The sequence below is a fragment of the Diaphorina citri genome, unplaced genomic scaffold (assembly GCF_000475195.1).
Source record: "Diaphorina citri unplaced genomic scaffold, Diaci psyllid genome assembly version 1.1 scaffold566, whole genome shotgun sequence".
NCBI classification, from domain to species: domain Eukaryota; kingdom Metazoa; phylum Arthropoda; class Insecta; order Hemiptera; family Psyllidae; genus Diaphorina; species Diaphorina citri.
In genome coordinates this window covers 144,489-160,650 of record NW_007378000.1, presented here as the reverse complement: position 1 = coordinate 160,650, position 16,162 = coordinate 144,489, and the positions used below count along the sequence as shown (strand labels likewise).

General features: G+C 36.8%; 1 protein-coding gene and 1 non-coding gene across 2 annotated transcripts in view; one reads left to right on the top strand and one right to left on the bottom strand.

Annotated features, from left to right (window-relative positions):
• Positions 1-3,388: 3,388 nt before the first annotated feature.
• On the bottom strand, positions 3,389-3,460 carry Trnas-uga. Its single transcript has one exon. It is a non-coding gene; the product is annotated as a tRNA-Ser (tRNA).
• A 9,046-nt stretch (positions 3,461-12,506) lies between these two features.
• LOC103510157 (40S ribosomal protein S2) overlaps positions 12,507-16,162 on the top strand; it is a gene marked incomplete at its 3' end in the record, with an annotated part of 28,321 nt that continues 24,665 nt past the window's right edge. Inside the window, 2 exon segments of the mRNA NM_001320030.1 lie at positions 12,507-12,734; positions 13,031-13,312. Of these exon segments, the coding sequence (NP_001306959.1) occupies positions 12,507-12,734; positions 13,031-13,312 (510 nt within the window).

Genomic DNA, 16,162 nt, shown 5'->3' with positions numbered 1-16,162 from the left:
CAACTTCCGATAAACTTTCAAGTCCCCACTTACTCCTGCCTTTGCCTTTCCAAGTTTCTTTTGTTTCAATATTGTGTCTATGATCTTCTTCAGGACTAACTTGATCACATTTTGACTTGGCGCGACGAAGGGCTACCATGCTCCTAACAAGTCACGTGAGCTCACGTGACGTGAGGGTAGCGTGGCTAGCTACTTTAATCGAGTAGCGACCAGTGGCGGCATTACAAGTCGAAGAGACGAGCGATAATAAATATGATGATTGAGTAAATGAAAGCAAGTCCCCACCTACTCCTGCCTTTGCCTTTCCAAGTTTCTTTTGTTTCAATATTGTGTCTATGATCTTCTTCGGGACTAACTTGATCACATTTTGACTTGGCGCGACGAAGGGCTACCATGCTCCTAACAAGTCACGTGAGGGTAGTGTGGCTAGCTACTTTAATCGAGTAGCGACCAGTGGCGGCATTACAAGTCGAATACACGAGCGATAATAAATATGATGATTGAGTAAATGAAAGACTTGCAATACTGTGATACCCACAAAGTTGTGAAAAAGCTCTCTGCTTTACCACAAAGATTCATGATTTGATTTGATATTATGGGAAAGCTTTGAACTACATCCTCCTGACTCCCCATGAGTTCACGTGACGTGAGAGTAGTGTGTTTCTAACTTTAGGAGTCTCCAGGACAACTGAGGTGCTGATGGAAATTAAGTCGAAGGTAGATCAAGGAGAAGCAGGAAAGGATATGTATTGTGTTCCCCATAACTCAAGGACTGAAGATGGTTTCTCAAAACATCCTTATCCAGTTTATCTCCTCTTCTTCTATTTCTCCTCCTCTTCCTCCCTCCTCCTCCTTCTTCCCCTTCTCCACTTCTCCTTTATACATCAATCTGAACTCGTATGATAAAATTTTGTGTCATACTACATACTAGTAGGTAGGTATATTAGGTATGTTGTGAGAGATTATATTATTATGAGGATATGTCAGGGAGAGAGGTGGTTAAAGAAATGAATAAGAGAAAATATAAGAGAAGAAAAGAAAGAAGGAGGAGGGAGGGATGGATGCTGCAGTGAGCACCAAAGTTTTGATATAGTAACACAAAGAAAAGACATTTATTTATTTTATTGAAGATTGAGTGTCGCTATACGTATTTTTTTCCAGTATACATTAAAAAAAAAATAATAATAATGATAAAAATGGTTTGAATGCATGTGCAGCTTGAAATCTAAAATTGGACGTTGGAATTTGTATGAAAGTAAACAATTGCATTATTTTGTGTATTGAGAATCCATAGGGGGAAATGAATATAGGAGTACTTATAGGGTAGAGAGTACATCAGTGTTAATTAAATTGGGCTAAAATTCAAGAGAATGTTAAGTTGAGGTCATTATTATTTAAAGTGTTCAGGAGCCGAGACTTCAGTATGGTTTCGGCCGCTATTTCGAACTGAAGTAGGTACCGCTATTCATAGCTCAAATTAAAAAAAAAAAAAAAAAAAAAACACCAAAAAAATTTGCATTTTTCAGGGCTTTCGGCCCAGGTCCTAGTTTGAGAGAGGTTTATTTTAGAATTTTGGTATATCCAAAATGTCTGAGGTTCGAGGGCAGAGAAACGCACAGTTGGGCCGTTAAGGGTCAAATTTTGTTAAAAGCTCAAAAAGTTCACATTTCTCAGGAATCGACCTTTAGGTCCAATCGACTGAAACTTTGCAGAGTGCGTCGTTTTAGATCAATACTGCTCTGCTTTCCGTGGCACAAGCTCTGCTTATACGGATGGGTATACCATTTATAAAAAAATGTATGTTCTGAGTTTTTTATCGATCAAAAATAAATGGAAACTTGTTAAAAAAAAATAATAATACTGTCCGTGAGCCGAGGGATACCTTACATAAAGAATAGGAGGAATTGAAGGACTGGATTAAAATGGGTAAAAGGGTAGGTATTATAAAAGCAAAAAGAAGAAGTTAGTAAATTGCAATATGAACTTGATAGGTTCACAAGTTGGTTCTAGTGCTTTAAAAGTTAAAAACTACCTTCAGTTGAAAACTTTTCAATATTAGTTTGAAACTTTAGCCTGGAAATGGAAAGTTGATGGCGTCCTTCTACAACCTTGTGTGACGGATGTGTGAGAATCTAAAATCATATTTTGTAATGTTCACCGGAATAACTCTCATTTATATTACACAACAGTTACCTATATATAGGTTATGTTGGGAGCTTATAGAAAAACATTGTTGCTTCAACTCTACTATTTGAGTGATTGTGATTAGCTGATTAGTAATGGAACAGAAGATAGGTTCGTAGAAGCTTAACCCATTCGTAGAAGCTTAGGGTTGTTTGTCAATAAATGGAACAAAAGGTAATTCCAAGTTTGAACATAATTTTGTAATTAGTTTGTCTGTTCTTTATGATTTTATGTAGTTACATAAGAAAATATGATTAGAACTGTTTTATATTGATGCATTTTATACTGACGCAAAAGATCAACACATTAATACTCAGACGAAAATTTCGCTATACTAAGGTGTTCAAATCCAAAATATCATCTAAATATGTATCCAACTGAAATGGAATAATAAAATAATAAAGTGCATAACTATTTTGTTTTATACGATGCGACAACATTCATTGTTGGCGTAATGAGTTTTCCATGTTTTGACATCAGCTTTCTCATCATACACATAATTATGTCAAATGAATATCATTATGAGTCATGTGAGTATTGATATGGCATTATTTTGACACAATATCTCCGTGCATGATTTTTTTTCATGAACATGTACCTACGCATTTTGTACTCTCAAATTATTTATTATCTAATGCTACTAATACTAACAAAAAATCGATTTTTTTTCGCTTCTTAAAAAAATAATAATGAACTGAAAAGTTTGGAACGAACTTTTAATGTAAGACTTTTACTAAATAAAGGCTGTAATCTTCTTTGATGTACTTACCTACTTAGCGATTTTTTTTTCTTTCCAAGCTTCGTTTAGTACCTACGAAACTCATTTAGGTACCTAAGTATAAGCTAAGAGTAATTTCAAGTTTTGATATAATTCTGGGACCTTGGGCTCAAAGAACAAAATCATCATCAACAACAAAGTCATTAGTTACACAACTAGGGGACAAAGTAGAATTTAACTAATAATTTATAAGTATACTCGTAGGTACATATTGTGGTTCAGTCCAAAAAAGTGTATAAAGAGCAAATAATGTATACGTACCTACCTAAAACTGGTGGATAAAATACAATGAAAAGTACTCGAGCTAGTCAAAAGATACAAAAGCTATGAAAATTGCTAAAAAAAAAAAAAAAAAAAAAAAAAAAAAAAAAAAAAAAAAAAAAAAAAATATAAAAGAGAAATGATACAAAATCATACAAAATTTCATGACCCCGCCGGGAATCGAACCCGGGTCTCCCGCGTTCAAGGCGAGCGCAGTGACCACTACGCCATGGGAGCTGACTATAATCACTTATAAAACATCAATAATAATAATTAAATAAAAAATACATCCCACTTAAAATGCAAAATATGTAAAAGGGAATATTTACAAAATCTTGCGAGTAATCTATTTTTTATCTAAAATCCATGTTTTTCCATCATTACAACTATGAGAAAAAGAGGAGGGAGGGAGAGAGGAGGGGAAGAAAAAGAGGAGAGAGAAGGAGAGGAGGGAGGGAGGGGGGGAGGGTGAGAGATGTGGAAGCCGTTGCTGTGATGTTTATGAATTAAAATAGGTAGAAAAAAAAGTTTTAGCTTTTTTAGTTACTTTTTATTTTATCAACGTAGAGTTGAAAATGGTATTAATTTCGAAATTGTTGTTTATTGGTTTAGATACTTGAAAACTTTCAAGTTTGACCGCAGTTTATTGTAGGGAAAATAAAATGTGATTTATGTGAACTGTGAACAAAAAAGTAAATCAGTCATCTCCACATTCTCCACCATTATTTCTTGTGTTGCACATTGCATACGTAAATAGTTTCACGGCATTCATACAAATTACACGATTGCTTTTGTACTTTTGTAGTCAATGTACCTAGTCATTTCCATTTTTCATCAACTAAACTAAACAGAATATGCCTTCAGCATGAATACCTACTTATTTAAGCTGCAAAATACCTGCCTACGTATTGTAAAATTACAAAGAGAGGTAGGTAAGTTTGTACGTAATAAAATTGTTTTCTCCTTACGATTGCTTTTGTGTACTTTTGTAGTCAATGTAGTCATTTCCATTTTTCATCAACTAAACTAAACAGAATATGCCTTCAGCATGAATTATTTAAGCTGCAAAATACCTGCCTACGTATTGTAAAATTACAAAGAGAGGTAGGTAAGTTTGTACGTAATAAAATTGTTTTCTCCTTAAATGGTTCAGAAAGATTTTTCTCCCTAAAGATAAGCTTTGGCCTCTTGCAATAAATTATTTTTCTTAATAAAGTACTTTTTTCAACTTTTTATCACGCTCTTTTTTTACCTTAAACAACCAAGTATACAGGCAAGAGAATAGATAGCTACTGTGGAAAATATTTTTAGAGCTTTATCTGATTGTACAGCTTTTCGAGCAAAATAGACTTGTTCTTACTTATTAAGTAGGTTGGTAGCTAAAATATTAGCATCTACCACCTAAGGGGAAATAATAATAATAATAATAATAATAATAAAACAACAAGAAAGCTGTCCATTTTAAACTTTATTACAATGGGAGTAAGAGCGCTAAATACTTGCCACAATTCAGAACACATAACTTTATCAAAAATATCAACATTGACCTTCGCCTAATAATAATGGACTGCAAGCCAGGGTACAGGGGGCTCTTTACTTTCATTCCTAAAAGGGATTCTTTATTCCTATTCGAGCAGCATAGATGAGCATTGAGCATAGTGTTATTATAACTGATTTACAATCGAAACACACTTTTTGAGTCCGAGGAGTCTGAGTTATTTCGACTTATTTAAAGAATTGGAAACCACTCCGCCTTCATTTTGTTATTCATTTAGCATCTCACTCAAGAACAAATAATATTGGGGAGGACACACACACATTTAATTAAAGTATTTTAATACAAAAGTAATCTAAAACGAAAAGCTTCTCCGAAGAAAATCTTGAGGAAAAAAAGTGAGTCACGTTCCGTTTTCTATCACTTAGGTTTCAAGTTTGGTCACAGACTTGTTTTCTAACTGAATAGAATAATATAAGTTTACTCTTCTTCCTATAAAGGGTGGTCTGAGAATGATGTTGGTTACTCTAGTCTCCGAGGGTCTTACTGTCACCCTAGTAGTACGGTACACATTTTTCATAAAAATGTGAAACGACATTTGGTCTGATTCGTATTTTTTCATTAACTTCTCCACTCTTAACATTAGCTTCCCCTTCTCTCATTTCAAGACTTTCCAAAAGCGACTCTCTTCTCGCATTACGATTCGCCATCTTGTTTTACTTTAGAAGAGATCGAGAACGAGAGACAATCATTTTTCACGGACATCTGCGATTTGTACCAGCAGTAGCAACTCAAAACGAAGACATCCGAGAGAATGACTGCCTCAACAAGGCTTTGTCTTTATGAATTGATGCTGACTGGGTTTCGTGTAAGTGCTTTCCACGATTTAGTTTATGTTTGGATGTCAGGTGTCACTGAGTCGCCTTGTTGTTTGGATACCCTGTATATTATGTGTTTTTGCGGATTTGTATTTACCATTCAGGTTTCTTCTTCCTCCTCCTCTTTCCTTTATCTCATTTTTTTTTCTTTTTTAAATTATTTCTTCTTTTCAGTAATAATAATACGTCATTTCATGTTTTCCTCTACTTGTATGTGTGCAGTGTGTGTCGTTTCTCATTTTGCTTTGAGAAAGACATCGGGTGTGTGTTCTGTTGTCTGATCATACCAGAATTCTTTATTGAAAGACGAATGGCACGTGGTTGGAATGCAAGATCTTTCCTAACCTTGCCCCTCGCTAAAACTTTCCCCTGTATCTGGCTTGTAAGACAAAATAGAGTTGAAGCATTGTATTCGTGTTCATAAAAACCACACTGGCATCAAAGATAAAAAAAAAACTACTCGTGGTGTTGTCTTATGAATGATGAAGTATGAACTTATTAGATTTTTCCCTTATTCAGAATTTCAGGGTTGAATGGTAGAGATTACCTTGGGCAATAATTTCGCCCTTTGATTGTAGTAATTTTTAATGTATTTTGTACGTAATTAAAAGTAATTAAGAATCTCATCATTAGATTAATTTTAAATATTCAACCTTCGCATTTTATTGAAGAGTCAGCTCCCATGGCGTAGTGGTCACTGCGCTCGCCTTGCACGCGGGAGACCCGGGTTCGATTCCCGGCGGGGTCAAGAAATTTTCTACCTATGTTTATTCATAAACATCACAGCAATGGCTTCCACAACTTTTTCATTAAAACTTTGAACTCAAATGACGTCGGTATTATTTATTTTATTTGAACTTTGCATTATTAATTAAAGTACCTGGTAATGTGACATTTTAATGAGGAATAATTATGCTCATACTTGTTTCCACTTAATTATGAAAAGTTTTGAATAAGCTTAACTAACCGTTGTGATTTGAATTTGTTTAAATTCCCATAAAGTGATATGTTTGTAACTTTAAATTCACATAATGTGATATCTTTGTAACAAATGAATTATTTATTGATTTAAAATGTATGTCTTTTCATTCAGACGTAGGTAAGTATTTTTTTTTTTTTTATACCTTTCTTGGCACTTTTAACTGAAACATTACACACCAAAAATATACCTTGTACCTTTCCTTGATTATCTGATTTTTTTTTATACCTTTCTTGGCACTTTTAACTGAAACACTAGACACCAAAAATATACCTTGTACCTTTCCTTGATTATCTGAACACCCTGTATACATGTTTATAAATCATTCTTCATTAGATACCTCGGTACCTATACGTATAGTAACTTAATAAAATACGTTCTCTTTTGTTTTCACTCCATCACAATCATCATACTCACGTAATATTTCGAAATATTTTATTTCTCTGAGATGTGTGTAATATTAGGAGCAAAAAGTTTTCTGTCATATGGAGTGTTCATAAAATACGTTCTCTTTTGTTTTCACTCCATCACAATCGTCATACTCACGTAATATTTCGAAATATTTTATTTCTCTGAGATGTGTGTAATATTAGGAGCAAAAAGTTTTCTGTCATATGGAGTGTTGTTTATTACAATACAAAACACATTCATATATTTGAAGGAAAAAACTGAGAAGATGACGGAAGAATTTCGATTGGTAGGAGGTATAACACATTTTGTATAATGGGTGTTAGGTATATGCGATAGATACATAAAATTTATATTTAACACCTACCATTCGATGTTGTTACCTACCGAGTTCATACATTTTTGCCAGAAAAGAATCGTCACTTCTTTAAAAATAAAAAAAAAAACATCCATGGCTTTCCCTTTATTTGCGAGCCATATTTTTTGCGAGTGTAGGTGCATCTTTAAAGTTATTCCAGTTCTGAGTAGGTAAATGAGAAAAACGACAAAAGCATTTCTATTGGTAAGAGGGATAACACATATCCAGGAAAAGTTTTTTGAGCATCCCTCCCTCGCTCTCTCCCTCCCTCCTCCTTCTTTCTTTTCTTCTCTTACATTTTCTCTTATTCATTTCTTTAACCACCTCTCTCCCTGACATATCCTCATAATAATATAATCTCTCACAGCATAACCTAATATACCTATGTAAGTAGGTATGACACACAATTTTATCATACGAGTTCAGATTGATGTATAAAGGAGCAGGGCCGGATTACCCATAAGGCAGAATGGCAGACTGCCACGGGCCCCGCGCTTTTGGGGGCCCCGCGCTTTGAGGACTTACAACTAGATATTATTAGCGGTTTTTTCTAAAAAAAAGAATGTTGCATGATATTTAGCATGAAAGATGTGCTCATACACATTAAAACTTCAATGTGTAAAGAACTGAAACACCAAAATACATTTTAATAACAAAACTCGTAGTCCGTAGGTAATGATGGATACAAATGAATTAGGCAGGTATAGAAGTGTTTTCTAGTAGGGAGGGGGGTAGGTCCTGGGGGCCCCGCGCCTTTGAAACTGCCCCGGGCCCCGCGGGGGGCTAATCCGGCCCTGTAAAGGAGGAATGGAGAAGAGGAAGAGAAAGGAGAAGGATGAGGAGGTGGAGGAGGAGGAAGAAGAGGAGTAGAAATAGAAGAAGAGGAAATAAACTGGATAAGGATGTTTTGAGAAATCATCTTCAGTCCTTGAGTTATGGGGAACATAAAGATACATCTATCCTTTCGTCCTTCTCCTTGATCTACCTTCGACTTAATTTCCATCAGCACCTCAGTTGTCCTGGAGACTCCTAAAGGTAGAAACACACTACTCTCACGTCACGTGAACTCATGGGGAGTCAGGAGGATGTAGTTCAAAGCTTTCCCATAATATCAAATCAAATCATGAATCTTTGTGGTAAAGCAGAGAGCTTTTTCACATGTGGGTATCACAGTATTACAAGTCTTTCATTTACTCAATCATCATATTTATTATCGCTCGTCTCTTCGACTTGTAATGCCGCCACTGTAATTTATCAGTATTTCTTGGGTGGGTTTCACCAATATTCTTTTTAGCTTCTAACAGCCTGTTAGCTCAGCAGCCCTGTTATGCCTATACAAATCAATTTATCAGTACATCAGTATTTCTTGGGTGGGTTTCACCAATATTCTTTTTAGCTTCTAACAGCCTGTTAGCTCAGCAGCCCTGTTATGCCTATACAAATCAAATCTCCTTCTTCCTCTTCTTCCTCTTCTTTCAGGTCGTTAGCTTAACAGGTCGTTAGCTTAACAGGCCTTCTAGGAGCTGAAAAAAAATTGTTGCAATCCACCGTTAGCATTTTCGCTTTGAATTCCTTTACAAATGTTACGTCGCGTCGCGCCGGGCAGCATCCGGTTTACTAAACTTACAGACGTGCTAAAACTTTCAAGCGAAATAAATTTCTCACTTGAATACCTCGGTACATTTCGGTAGTCAAAAGTTAGATAGCCCCCCTTCTTTTTTCTCCGAAGGAAAATTAGCATTAGGCAGGAAACTTTTCCAAAAAGACAATGAATTGTACTCGTATACGTAGACAATAGGAAGTAGGGTCATACGTTATCTGTCCAAAACAGAGGACCCTGGATCTGAAATATTTCAATGAAAAAGGCATTTGAACTTTGAAATTTCAAAAAAAAATACCGGGTCACTTATTGTCACCTATTGAAACTTAACAGGTTGTTAGCTTAACAGGCCTTCTAGGAGCTGCAAAAATATCGGTGCAATCCACCGTTGGCATTTTCGCTTTGAATTCCTTTGCAAATGTTACGTCGCGTCGTGCCGGGCAGCATCCGGTTTACTAAACTTACAGACGTGCTAAAACTTTTAAGCGAAATAAATTTCTCACTTGAATACCTCGGTACATTTTGGTAGTCAAAAGTTAGATAGCCCCCCTTCTTTTTTCTCCGAAGGAAAATTAGCATTAGGCAGAAAACTTTTCCAAAAAGACAATGTATAATTGTAGACAATAGGAAGTAGGGTCATACGTTATCTGTCCAAAACAGAGGACCCTGGGCCTGAAATATTTCAATGGAAAAGGCATTTGAACTTTGAAATTTCAAAAAAAAATTACCAAGTCACTTGTTGTCACCTATTGTTTCACTCGTTCTAATGGAAAACCACATTGAAACCGCTTTGCATACTCTACTTAAATATATTAACGAGTTTTGTTTCTTCTTTCTTTTCTGTAACTACGTCAAAGAACGTCAAAACTACAAACGGACATTTTCAGTTGATTTCCATTTAAAATGTAAAATGGGAACAGGGAGAGAGAGAAAGACGGATCTGTAACTACACAATGTTGGAAAATACCAATTTATTAATTATTATGGTATGCAATGAACTTAAATTTACCTAAGGCAAGGCTGCCCACTCACGTTTTGACTGTCTGACAGATACCGGAACATGTAGGTATGGCGGAGAAAGCTTCCGACTTCTAGGTCTCTCAGAAGTTCTAAAGTAAGAAAGACCTACGAGAGTCGGAAGCTTTTTTCGCCATACACGTTCCGGAGCTGCAACTGCGAGAGACGTAGGTCTGTCAGACAGTCGAAATTATTATACGGCCCTGACTATAGGTAGGTATTAAGTTTATTATTAAAGTGCGTCAACAAAAGATAGAATAGGTACCTATTCTATCTATGGTATCAGTCCATCAGTTGAAGAAGAATTGACTCGTGTATCATTTCTATCAACAATAGACATTTCGAAAATAGGGGGTATTACTCATTCAAATTTAATGACGACTTTTGGAGCAGAAAAGTCCTGAAGTGTGTTGAAAAGGAAAATAAAGAACGTCAAAACTACAAACGGAAATTTTCAGTTGATTTCCATTTAAAATGGGAACAGGGAGAAAGAGAGAGGGAGAGAGTGAGAGAGAGAGAGAGAGAGAGAGAGAGAGAGAGAGAGAGAGAGAGAGACGGAAAAGCATGACAATATAAGAGAGAGAGAGAGAGAGATGGGAGTTTTGGGAACTTTGTACCTATTAGGGATTTTGGTTTGATCTGACGCCTAGCCGTATTTTAATCAAATTTTATCGAATTAGGAAGAAAGAGGAATTTATAATTGTGTTAGGGATTAATAAAGGAAATTTTACGTGCTTGATTTTGTACCGTAGTACCCAATCGAGGCATTGAGATCCCCATATGCAAATGCTTGTCACAACTATCTTTCCTAAATAAAGAAGCCACTGGGCATTGTCAAATTGTCATTAAGTCATTACTCACATATCTATAATCTATAAGAAACTAGGCATTAGTACACACGATTCAACTACAAAATCTACATACAAAGACGAATATGTAAAATAAATTGAAATAAAGAAAGTCCAGATTAAATGTTCATACTGTAACAAAATTAAATACAATAAAATATTAATGAAAAAAAAAAAAAAAAAAAAAATCCCCCCAAACCTTCTAAGGAATAGGCCAGGAAGTTGGAACTGTAGTGGACCTTTGTTCTCAAAGGTACCTATACTAAGAACCAGACTGTATTAGCATTTAGCCATCAGGAGGCCGGCACGTAGGAATCATATAAAGAGACAGGGCTAATACGGATCGTGCCTCCACTATAAATAGGCCATTTACCGGACTAAGGACACAATGGGAGATGATGTTAACCCGTAGGAGAAGGAGAAAGAGGAGTAGAAGGATGAAGGGATGAGGAGGAGAAGGCAGGAGAAAGAGAAAGAGGAAGTGGAGTAGAAGGATAAGAAGGGTAACAAAGAGGCGAAGAATAAGTATAAGAAGGAAGAGAGAGGGAGGAAGGAGAAGGAGAAGAAGGCAGGAGAAGGAGAAAAAGAAGGGGAATTAATAGGGGAAAGAAAATTAGAGAACGGGAAAGAGGAATGAGGATATTAAATTTGAATAGATTTGAAATTTCTCCATGTCCTTAACAATTTCAAAATCTTCCCTATCTCTCTTTACACTCCTACTTTTCTTTCTGTCTCTCTCTCCCCCTCCCTTACTTCATCTCTCTTTCTCTATCTCTCTTTTCCTAGCTCCTCTTCTTTTTCTTCATCACTTTTTATCTCTTCCCTCCCATCTCTTTTTGTCTGTCTCTTTCTCTCTCTCTCTTCCTCCCTCTCTCCCTTCTCTTTACTCTTTCTCCTCTTCAGTTCTCTTTAACTCCCACTCCTGTTTTTCGTCTTTTGTGTCATCCAAAGTTATTAGATGAGTTCAAAGTTTTAATGTCTTCCCTCCTTCTTACTTTCATTCTCTCCCCTCTTCCTTCTTTCTCTATTCTCTTCCCTCTTTCTCTCTCATCGCTCTCATCTTTGTTTTTTCCTTTGCAATCGCAGAGATGCAGAGCGAATAACTGGGAAAAAAGAATCAAACTCCAAGTTTTTTTCTTATTTTTGTGTTTTCTTATTTTGTTCTCCCAGACTTTTTCCATTGGTACTGATGAAAGTCATAAGAGGGTGATTGTCAGGAGCATCTATATTTTTACGCCCGTTATGACTAGCACTTGCTGGTACTTGTAACTTTGAGGTTTTCTGGGCTAGAGAGTACTTTGCTTTTCCTCCCTCCTGGAATTTGCTGATCACCATGATATATCTGTTTACATTTAAACAAATGGAAACAGATCATACCAATTCTGTTTACATTTAAACTATATCTGTTTACATTTAAACAAATGGAAACAGATCATACCAATCGGCAAATACTGATTGGAAACACACCATTATCTATTATGAAGTAAAAAAAGGAAAGTAGGTAATTGGGTAGGTAATCACTTAATCTGTAAGAAAAATAACAAATGAAACCTACAAACTATAAAAAAATCTGTGCAATAATTGGACAGCATTAACCCTTATCTTGGCACTGTATCCATTTGGATTTTACATAGTATTCTAAGAGCCCTAGTAACCAAACCATGGTTCAATGTTTGGCTTTTAGGTAAACTTCCTCACAAATGGCGGATTCTGCTCCAGCCCGTGGTGGAAGAGGAGGTTTAGGTGCCCGTGGAGGTGCAGGTGGTCGTGGAGGTAGAGGTGGAAGAGGACGTGGACGTGGCAGAGGTCGTGGCCGTGGTAAGGAAGCTGAGAAGGAATGGGCCCCTGTCACCAAGCTGGGCCGTTTGGTTAGAGATGGCAAAATCCAGTCTTTAGAACAGATTTACTTGTTCTCTCTGCCCATCAAGGTGAGTTGAATGAATGTTATTACAGGGTCCGGCAGAAAGAACAAACAGTTTTTATTTGCCTATAACTTTGTTAAAACTTGTCAGAAACTTGTAATATTGGTATCGTGCTAGTAAGAGTCTGAGTTTTTAAAAAGGTGGGCTTGTGGATATTGGAGCAGCGTCCAATAGTTGGCTAAAAAAAAAAATAAAAAAATAAATAAATAAAAAGAAAAATGTGAAACTTTTACTTAGAACTTCTGGTAAACCCTAGTAGCTATTTATAGTAAGGTAGTTTATTGTGAATGTTATGTTTTCAGGAATTTGAAATCATTGATTTCTTCATTGGGTCATCATTAAAAGATGAAGTGCTTAAGATCATGCCTGTACAGAAACAAACCAGAGCTGGTCAAAGAACCCGTTTCAAGGCCTTTGTTGCTATTGGAGATTCTAATGGACACATTGGTCTAGGAGTTAAATGTTCAAAAGAAGTGGCCACTGCTATCCGTGGTGCCATCATTTTGGCCAAGTTGTCTGTTGTTCCAGTTAGGAGAGGTTACTGGGGTAACAAGATTGGTAAACCTCACACTGTACCTTGCAAGGTGAGTAGGGAATCCCATCCCAGGATTTAATCAATTTTCAGCTATTTTGGAATCCCATGGTCCAATCCTGGGATTTTGGGATTCAGCATTTTTTTTTTTTTTTTTTTTTTTTTTTTTTGGGAGAGATTAACTCATGGTGATCAGCAAATTCCAGGAGGGAGGAAAAGCAAAGTACTCTCTAGCCCAGAAAACCTCAAAGTTACAAGTACCAGCAAGTGCTAGTCATAACGGGCGTAAAAATATAGATGACTAACTAGCAGGTTACCCATACTTTGCCACAGTTTAGAACTTTAGAATATTTTAGTAAAAGAAAAATTCTCTGTCAGTAGAAATCCTCACCAGAAAGAATGCTACCGTTTCACTACGCACTCCCTATTGACTTTACACCTTTTAGAAAAAAACGGTCGCGCTACGCGTTCCCTATTGACTTCGCACTTGTGTAGAATATGGTCGCGCTACGCGCTCCCCATTGGCTTTGCACATTAATAGAATATGGTCGCGCTGCACGCTCCCTGTTGACTTTGCACTTCCAGAGATTAAGGTCGCGCTCCACGCTCCCTATTGGCTTTTCACTTGGGAGAATACGGTCGCGCTACGCGCTCCTATTTAGCTTTATACTTTAAAACAATACGGTCGCGCTATGCACTCCCTATTGGCTTCGCACTTTGATAGAATATGGTCGCGCTGCGCGCTCCCTGTTGGCTTCGCACTTCGAGAGAATGTCGCGCTCCACTTATACAAGGTGGATTAAAGAACAAGCTATTTGCTGGGAAATGATGGGAACCCTAACAAAGTCACAACAACTAATATAAATAGATAAATACCTAACATGCCTAGAAAAGCAGCAGTAGCAAAGTTGATTGTCTAGCACAGGGGTTTCCAACTAGCGGCCCGTAGGCCACGTGTGGCCCACCAGACCATTTTCGTGGCCCGCGAAGCTCTTTGAGATTTGTATAAACTTACCTAAATGTAAAAAAAAAAAAAAAAAAAAATGTTTGGGCTTTTTCGTTTTACCCGTCGCGCTCCGCGCTCCCTATTGGCTTCTCACTTTGGAATACGGTCGCGCTATGCGCTCCCCATTAGCTTCACACTTTGAAACAATATGGTTGCACTACGCGCTCCTCATTGGCTTCTTACTTTGAAAGAATACGGTCGCGCTACGTGCTCCCTATTGGCTTCGCACTTTGATAGAATATGGTCGCGCTGTGCGCTCCCTACTGGTTTTTCACTTCGAGAAAACACGGTCGCAACACGTGCTCCCTAATGACTAAAGAAAAAAAAGGGGGAATGGATTTGAAAAATATTCCCTGATATTCTACCATCCAAATACCAACCATGGTCAACGTATCTTAACTTCAGTACTTAATTTGTCTGTAAATAATTCAAAGTCGCATTTTAAAAAAAAAAGTTCCCTAGGCGGTCACTCATCCAGCTACCAACCACGCTCAACGTTGCTGAACTTCAGTGATATGTGAGGAGTAGGTGTTCCCTAGGCGGTCACTCATCCAGCTACCAACCACGCTCAACGTTGCTGAACTTCAGTGATATGTGAGGAGTAGAGTTCCCTAGGCGGTCACTCATCCAGCTACCAACCACGCTCAACGTTGCTGAACTTCAGTGATATGTGAGGAGTAGGTACAAATTTCATACAAAGTCGTAGAGCTCAAAATATTCTTCTTTTGTCAAAGCAAATACAGATGTTCAACGGAGAAAACTAAAAACATAAAAAAAAACTAAAATTGAAGCTAAAACTCTGCAGGAGGAAAAAGACTCAACAGTCCTTGCGTCTCTACTCCCTGTGTACTTCTTATGGGGCATTTTGGCCGTTAGAAAAGGCCCATATCTCGGGAACGGTTGGGAATTTTAAAGGTCTGATAATTTTTTTGAGTAGAAACGACAATTTTACAGGGGGTCTTTGTTTAGACTTTTTCAATATCTATCATAGTTTTCTCTAAACAATTCAGACAGACAGACAGACATAAATACATACATGACCCATCCATTTTTTTCTTTTATATATATATATAGATGACCCAAAGTACTCATACCTACCGAATTTGTTTATTCAGTATGGGTACCTATGGCATAGGAAATAGGTAAACAAGCAAAAAAAATGTGGCAGGGAAGGTGTTAATAAACTCTGTGACAACTGTGACTGTGAGTTCCACATATCAAAGTCTCAAGAGTTGACTATTCAAAACAAGAGTCAATTGAGTGAGTCAACTCTTTTCTAATGCCGGGTCCACACTAAGCAAACATTGTTGGGTAACACTGTTAATGGTAACAAAATGAAATGTTACCCAACAATGTTACTCCAAAACTGACACAAAAACATTTTCTGGCAACAAAAAATGTTGCTGATTCCCGTGTTGCGGTAACAAATCCGATGTTCCAAAACTTGTTGGTAAATATCAAAGGAAATCATTTTACCCGACAACTATTTTTATTTATTTATGATCATAAAGAAGATTGATTGAACATTCAAAAATTCAGTTTGTGGGCATATTTTTTTTCCTCTTCTCTAATTTGATTTATAATCTGGTTAAAACACCCATATAGGTTCTACCAAATAGTAGTAGAACCTGTGTTTGGAATTTTGGATAATGTTCGTTCTCGGAACGGCTGGCTTTCTCCTATCCTGTCTTCCTTCTCTCTTTGATTTTGGGACGATAAGACCTCTAATTTGTATTTATAATCTGGTTAAAACACCCATATAGATTCTACCAAATAGTAGTAGAACCTGTGTTTGGAATTTTGGATAATGTTCTTTCTCGGAACGGCTGGCTTTCTCCTATCCTGTCTTCCTTCTCTCTTTGATTTTGGGACGATAAGACCATAGCAGTAACAGAT